Below are 7,768 nucleotides of genomic sequence, written 5' to 3'. Positions count from 1 at the left end.
GGACGGACCCGTCTGCAGGCGCGGGCTGGACGGGGAGTTTCACCGGGGTGTCACTCGGTGGTGACTGAGCATGTGGAACCGTGTGAGAGAGCGCTGAGCTGCTGAGGACCGCGAACACCGTTGATGCGCTTTGGAATCAAAGCACGTTTTCTGTGTTGGAAGTGTAGAGCTTTCTGTGCCCAGCAGGAAGTGAGTAAGTCTTGTGTTACGGGTTCAGGCCGTTTTCTTTCCATTTTATTATTCATTTACTTGCCTGTCAACTGCCTGTGCAGAATCCGCTGAGGTATATCTACTCTGGCAGAAAAACAAGACAGACATCAATATATGAGTAAGTCAAAAGGGTTCATTTCTCCCATAGCTTCTTTTTGGTTTAGGTCTGATTTTTTTTCGTGGAGGTTATAGTGGTACCCTAAGTCCCTGGCACACTGGCTCTCTGCTTCCAGAGAGGTTTTCAGTGGTACCTTGTCAGATGGCAATCTGCTGTGGCAGAAGAGAGAGTGGTTCACGCCTGGTGCAGGAGCCAGCTGGGCTGAGCTGGCTGGAGTCAGGGGGTTCTGAATACGTGTAGCTGCAGAACAAGTTAGAAGGCAGTGCTGATGCAGTGAGGAAGGCAATTTAAATGTAACCCATCTCTTAGGGGCAGTGACCCCCTCATATATGGGTGCTTAAAGATAGACAAAGTGAGGAGCATCTCGTGGAGAGCTAATCTTGTGAAATGATTTGTTGGGATAAATGTATGGAATTTCTCATGACTGTTTATGTAGTTGCATAAACATCTGTATGTATTTGCAGTGAATTTACACGAGACACAGAAACAGCTGAAGGTGATGTCGCTGAGACCTACCAATCACACGTGTGTGGAGTGGTTAACACTGAGGAAGGAGATGGCGATGATGATGATAATGAAGAGGAAGATGACGATGACGACTGGGACTGGGATGACGAGACGGGAAGGCTCACGAAGTGCCACAGTGCTACAGGTGGATGCAACCCACAGGTGTGTTGGAGGCTCTTTGGTGAGCCTAAAGATCAAGGGTGCCCAGCAGCGAGTGGGGCTGAGCGGGAGGCGTTCTTCTCTGTTAGCATTGCATTGAGCATAAAAGCAAACGGAGATCTTCCCTTGGGAGAGTCCCCTTCCTTTGAGTCTGTTCCTCTGCCCTGCCACCACGTGTGGACACTGGGGCCAGAGTTCCGCTTGATTTCCTTGTCTCAGACTATTGCTGGATTCAGTTTGTCTCTGTGGTTTCCTTCTGTTCTCACTTTTCTTTCTTTGCCTGCCCTGTTGCTTATTATTTTGATATGTGTCCCTTGTGGTTTTGAGCATCTTCCCCATCCTTTCTGTTTAATTTAAGACTGTACCTGCTCATCACACCCAGGGTGAAGCAGGTTGTGTTTGGTGTAATAGTGGAGGAGGTAAGCGTAAGAAGTGGAGGGAGGTGCAAGAAGTAGATTGATTTAGTCTGTGCTGTTGTCATAGAAACTCTGGCATTGTGCAGAGCGAAAAGCAGACTTGATGGGAGAACTGGCATTCTCCTTACCCTCAGCATGGGCACTGGGGGTTCAAAACCTCTTTTTTTCTATTGGTACCAATAGAACAGAAGAGTTGAGGTAGAATAGAGTAGTGCTGATCACAGCGTGTTATGTCTCACTCGCAGTGTTTGTCCTGGGTGATTTATTTCTGCCTTTAGTTAGAGGGTTTTGCTGTCCAGTGTGGGTTAAATTGTGTTCAGGTGCTGCGTTTGGAGAAGACTACCTTTAAGAGAAGGTGGCATCTCAGAAAGCTGTATCTGTTTGTTATCTTCTCACTTTTTCTTTTGTTTTCTTCCTTGTTTCCATCTGCTGTTTTCCTTCCTTTAACAGATAGAAAAAAGTGTTTATGAGACGCTTGTAGCTCAATTCCCAGACTAAAAATCGCCCTGAATTGGGCTCCTTTTTGAATTTTAACTGATGTGTCACATGTATTTTCTTTTCTTGACTTAAGTAAAATCTGATTGTTAATCCATACCCCTTCTGGTTTTCTTTTTCTGTAGTTCTAGGCGTAGGCGTTTGAGCTTACTTGTCCAGTGACATTGTCTGTGTTTCAGAGGGCTGTTTAGAGAAGGTAACTTGTATTAACAAGTCCTTTGTTCCAGGCAAACAGACAGACCCCTAACTGCTATTCGGCAAAGATGTCTACTCCTACAGACAAGGCTCTAAGGAAATTTGAGCATAAAATTAATTTAGGTGAGTGAGATTGCACTGTCTCTATGAAGAGACACTACCCCGTGACGTTCTCAGATGAATGCTGCTTGCTTTAAGCCAGAACTCGCTGAATGAGTTAACCATTGCCAGACAGATCAAAAGTGACTTGCGTAGGTGAAGCTGTCTTTAGTCTCCAGTCACCAGCTGTCATACCCCTTTCTCTCTGCCTTCAGAGCCACAGGGCTGACTTGTGTTTGTTGGGGTGTTTTTCCTCACCTTGAGTTCTCCAGAACACATAAAAGTAGATTATTTCTTCCACAGCCAATCTGTAGGAGCAAGCTGCCTGGAGGGGGAGTATCAGCTCTGTTGTGATGGTGTTGGTTGTTATCAAAGCTGCTACCACAGCTGAATTTTCTCAACAGTTGCAGTTCCGCTGTAGTATTAGGGTGGTGCATTGTGCAACAGTATCTTGGGGACAGAGTTCCAGTGGTAAGCACAGAGACTGCTGTCCTGGCTGGTGTGGTTTGGTGTGTGTGGTGTGATGGAAAAGGCTGCTCAGCTCAGCCTCTTGGGGCTGGATGTAGCTGTGATCCTTTTGACAGGACCATGAAGAGGCGGTGTTTCCCTCATAACAAAGTGGTTCGGAAATGAAGGCCAAAAGAGTGGTGCTGGTATAGGTAGCCAAATAAAGCAGCTTTTATACATTTAGCAATTAATCAAACACTGTTTTAAATACATCATGGGGAGAGGATCTAGACTTGCTTATGCTGCTCAGAAAAATGGCATTCAGGTGTGATGAGAGAAAGGCAGACAAATTCAGCACTGCGGTGTTACCTGGAAGGCATTACTTCTGGATGCCATCACCCCCCCAAGTCGGTGGGACCGTTTCACCCATCTGTGGTGTTACCTTACAGCCCCGCTTTGAAACAGGGACAGTGGAGAGCGAGGTTACCTCTGGTGCGTAGCCACACTGCTGTGCTTGTCACAGAGAGCCCTGCCTGTGTTCTGCTGTAGCGCTGTGGCGTATCGGCTGGCAGCGGGATTGCAGGGGCAGCTTCAAGCAGGAGAAACTTCTTTGCATTTATTTTTTTCATTTCTTCTCATGCGTTTTTCAGATAAGCTAAATTTTGATGACTCTGTTATAAACAGAGTCACAGAGAAGTGCAGACAGAAGGAAGCAGACATGTGAGTATTACTCGTTCTATTTTCATTTAAATAATTTGAACCCAGAAGAGTAGTTCTTATTTCCTAGCATGATCCTGAGTTTTGAACAAATTTATGAAGAAAACCAAAATTTGTAAGTAGTTTGCATGCAGTTTGCATTTTGCTCTTAAACTTTCTGATTTCCAGATCTGTTCCCTAAATCATTCCAAAGTTTTGATTCTTCTGTCACTGCTGCTGACAGCATGCCTGACTGTGCTGGTGTAGCGAGACAGAAGTGGTGGGTGTCGCTCCACCAGAAGGGACTGTTTGATCCCTGATACCCTTTTTTCTAAACAGAGGCTCTTAAGCAATTGGACTAAAAAAAGGTATTGGCAGCCTTTTGAAGGTTCCTTCTGATGATTTGGTGAGGCAAAGGTACTCCTTTTTAAATTTTTTTTAATCCTGCAGCCCTAAATTGTTAAGACATACCATTTTTTCCTGAATGAGCATAATTCAGTGGAGGCAAGAAGGTACCTGTGAAAGCAAAGGACACTGATGTTAGAGGATTTCTTTTTTCCCCCCAGCTCTGCCTGCAGGAGGAAACCTTTGCTTGTCTGTGATCTGAAAGCCTTGAGGCTGTCACTTAGCTGTGGTGCAGAATGTCGTGCTTTACTTGGTCAAAAGTACTGAGCCCGTAAGTGGGATTGTACGATTTTATTTTCACTTTCAATAGGTACCGACTCAAAGACAAGTCAGACAGAGCAACAGTAGAACAGGTAAGTCCTTAATTCAAATTTCTCTTTTGATCAGCACAAATAATATGGAATTTTGGGATTGATGATGAAACAGGTACTGTAGTAGCAGTTTTGTCATGGAATTGTTTCCCTTGCTGTCTTGAAGAGACCCATTGTTTCTTGTATGAAGGTTGTACCTGCTTCCATAAACATTTTGGAGCTTAGTTTTGTGCTTGGCCTTTGGTCATGTGTGCAGTGCAGAATTCCATCTTAAGCTTTTGTTAAATTCCAAGGAAAATACGAAAATGCTGGGTTTGCTTTTTTCTTTTTGTCGTCTTCAGCAAGACCGAGCTGTTACTGGCCCAAGGCCACACAGTGGCACCATTGCAGTTGTGAGAGCTGTATCTCGGGAGAAACCTTGTTTTAACACACTGAGTGCAAGTGAGGGTGGGAAATCGTTCTCTTGTCTCTTCTAGAGCTAACTCAAGGACATGTGCTTAGCTTGAAGTCATCATGTTGCAAGAAAGCGAAGTATTGTTGTAGAATCGTGGCAGACCTCTGAGTGAATTGTAGCAGAATCCTAAAGAACAGTCTGAGGCTGTGGCTCGGCTAATGCGTTGCTAAGGCTGGGCTGCAGTATTGCGTTTTGCCCTCTGCAGAGACAGCAGCTGTGCTGACTTTCCTCTCTTAAATCTGAGGTGTTGGATCCAAGGACCCGAATGATTCTGTTCAAGATGCTGACCAGAGGGGTCATAGCGGAAATCAATGGCTGCATCAGTACAGGGAAGGAAGTAAGTTTTACTAGAAATCACGTGGTGGCCTTTTCCTCAGCAAGCTGGGTGGAAGCTGGTGGTGCTCAGAGATGTATTGAAATGCCTGAGTTTACTACTATGTTTGTGTTGCTTGACACAACAGGAGGTTCTCTTAGGATAAAAATGCAATTTATGTTAAAGGAAACAAGAATGAAAGATTTCTCAGAAGAATCTTTTCCCCAAGAGTGAAAGATTTGTCAGAATACTGAAATTTGTTGATCTTTTAAATTCTATGTTAGAGCTGAAATTTTTGGAAGCAGTCTGAGTACACACAGTGTGAAACAGTGCCTGAAAAAGCGTACAGACCCGGGTGATTCTTTCTTCATGCAAGACTCTCGCATGCAGATCATACCAGCTCCATATGTCAACAGACATGGGAGTAACTACATGATGTCACAAAACTGTTTAAAATACTATTAAATCTTCGCTGCTGTTATCAAGTAATATTGCAGATAATTAAAACAAGACCACAAATCTCCAGGTAGACTAATCACTCGGGTTTAGAATCTGGTCTGGTTTTCCCCCAAGTCCTTGGATGGCGATTAAAGGCATACTTCCACCCTCTGGGGAGGAGTCCGTGTCTGAGGTATCTGGGCCATGCTTTAGGGGGCCAAGTAGCTCGCAGGTGTGAATTAACCCTTCACACAGGGGCTTGTTTCAGTCTCCGGAATGTGGATGAGGTGGAGTTTTCTTGTGCTTTGTTGTTTCTGTCCCACATGCATTGTCACACCCCTCCCTGCTCTTACGCACCTCCTGTAAGCTGCCTCTGGAGGAGGAAGATTGCCCTGGTGTGCAGTCTCACTCAGCTGGTACCTCCTAGGGGCTGGGGGGAGCTCAAATCTCTGCATCAGAACTTTTCCAGCTGTCAGAAAGAGAAGAAAAGGTTTTGCTGGTTTAAAGAGCTTTTCTTTAACACTACTCCTTCCCTTTGTAATCTCATAGGCTAATGTGTATCATGCCAGCACTGCGAATGGAGAGAACAGAGCAATAAAAATTTACAAAACCTCTATTCTAATGTTTAAGGATCGGGATAAGTATGTTAGTGGTGAGTTCAGGTGAGTTTGACTTCTGCCTGTTTTACTGGGGCTGAGAGGTGGTCTGAGAGGTGGTCTGAAAGGTGGTGAAATGCCCAGTGCTAATCCTGCATTGATTGGCTGAGAGTCCCTGTTGTCTTTTATTTCTTTAAATAAAGATTTCGTCATGGATATTGCAAAGGCAACCCAAGAAAAATGGTGAAGACATGGGCTGAAAAAGAAATGAGGAATTTAATACGGTGATTACTCTTCTAGTTTTTATTCCAGCATGCAAAAGTAACTAAAACTGTAAGTTTATAGGAGCTCCTAGACGGAGGCTGTCGCCACCTTGTAGGGTATTCAGGGAAGTGTCTTAAGCCTCCCTGTGGGAGAGAAAAGAAAAGGGAGGGAAGAATGAAGATAATTCTTTTGTCTTGCTGCTCACGCTCTAAGCTCTTCAGCCTGATGTGACTGAGAAGTGAGGAAAAGCTAGAAATGGCAGCTGCTGAGCACACCGTGTGATACAGGTTAATCCAGGATTAACCTGGACTGTGTAAAGATTCTTTGTCCGACACAGGAGGTGCTTGGAGAAGGATCAGAGCCAGAATGGTTCTGGCTTTGTATTTGTTTCCTAGCTCTCACAAGTGAGAGTTTCCAGAGTAGGGGAGCTCTCCTTGCGTATTAGGTTTAAAGCAATAGAGCTCCTATAGGCACCAGTACAATGTAAACAGGGTTTGGTTTTATATTTTTGTGGTTTTCTTGCGGTGTTACAGGTTGAATACAGCCCAGATACCTTGCCCAGAGCCAATTATGCTAAGAAGTCACGTGCTCGTCATGGGCTTTATTGGTAAAGGTGACAGGTAAGCATCCTCGGGAAATTATTTTTTCATAGGTAGCTTTCCACAAATGTTTATTAAAAGCAAACAAACCAACCCTTTGAATTTACCTGCTCTTACTTTATGACTGTGAAATGAGCAGGTTATTCTTACCTGTGTGTGTGACCTGTAGAATACCCAGACATTTGCCAGCTGCTGCTGCAGACAGTCTGCCTGGTTCTGAAGCCCCAGCTGCGTGCAAAATGAGTTTGTAAAACAGCTTAATCAGAGATGAAGGCTGGAAAGGCTTGTAATTGTACATGAAGATGGCTCATCATTTTGTACTAAAAACATTAAGGTAGCATGGTCCAAATCACGATCTCTGGCACACATATACCAAGCTTTGCTGCCCTTTGTGCTGGCTCTGTGTGTTTAGCTGCTCATGCTGACCTGCTGGGCACACGCAGCAAGCAGAAGAATTAGGAATAGCATTTAAAGCATTTGCAGGTGGTATGAAGAAGGAAAAGTTGTTCACTTTCTGGTTTTTGTGCTGTAATTCCAAGGCCTGCTCCTCTGCTGAAGAATGCTCAGTTGTCTGACTCCAAAGTCCGGGAGCTGTACCTGCAGATCATCCAGTACATGAGAAGAATGTACCAAGATGCCAGGCTTGTTCACGCAGATCTCAGTGAATTTAATATGCTGTACGTTTTCAAATTCGGCTGTGAGTTGTGACATCTGAAACACATTCATTGGCAGCCTCTGTGTGAGAGGAGACATCTAACCTTAAGGGAGGGAGGGGCCCTTTAGCTGACTGGGGGCCCTTTAGCTGACTGGGGGCCCTTTAGCTGACTGTAGCTTATGTAATTATGTAGCTTTTAATCCAGATCTGAGCTTTCTCCGTTTAAAAAACAAAACAAGCTAACAAAGAAAAAATAAAACCCATAAACAAGTCCCATCACAAACAGTAACCTTAATTAGAGAGAAAATTAGTAAAAAAATAAGATATCATTTATTTCTTTCTCCCCCTCCCATAACACTGCTTTCTGTATTCATGAGAAGACTGTTTCTTT

At 44.3% G+C, this 7,768-nt stretch overlaps 1 protein-coding gene across 1 annotated transcript in view; it reads left to right on the top strand.

Annotated features, from left to right (window-relative positions):
• Window positions 1-792: 792 nt before the first annotated feature.
• RIOK1 (RIO kinase 1) overlaps window positions 793-7,768 on the top strand; it is a gene marked incomplete at its 5' end in the record, with an annotated part of 13,979 nt that continues 7,003 nt past the window's right edge. The window contains 9 exons of the mRNA XM_010135196.1: window positions 793-997; window positions 2,133-2,223; window positions 3,297-3,366; window positions 4,058-4,100; window positions 4,757-4,849; window positions 5,813-5,925; window positions 6,063-6,143; window positions 6,657-6,743; window positions 7,262-7,399. Of these exons, the coding sequence (XP_010133498.1) occupies window positions 793-997; window positions 2,133-2,223; window positions 3,297-3,366; window positions 4,058-4,100; window positions 4,757-4,849; window positions 5,813-5,925; window positions 6,063-6,143; window positions 6,657-6,743; window positions 7,262-7,399 (921 nt within the window). The remainder of the gene's footprint in view (window positions 998-2,132; window positions 2,224-3,296; window positions 3,367-4,057; window positions 4,101-4,756; window positions 4,850-5,812; window positions 5,926-6,062; window positions 6,144-6,656; window positions 6,744-7,261; window positions 7,400-7,768) is intronic.

The sequence above is a fragment of the Buceros rhinoceros genome, unplaced genomic scaffold (genome assembly GCF_000710305.1).
Source record: "Buceros rhinoceros silvestris isolate BGI_N320 unplaced genomic scaffold, ASM71030v1 scaffold28454, whole genome shotgun sequence".
Lineage (NCBI taxonomy): Eukaryota > Metazoa > Chordata > Aves > Bucerotiformes > Bucerotidae > Buceros > Buceros rhinoceros.
This window is presented reverse-complemented; position numbering and strand designations above follow the sequence as displayed.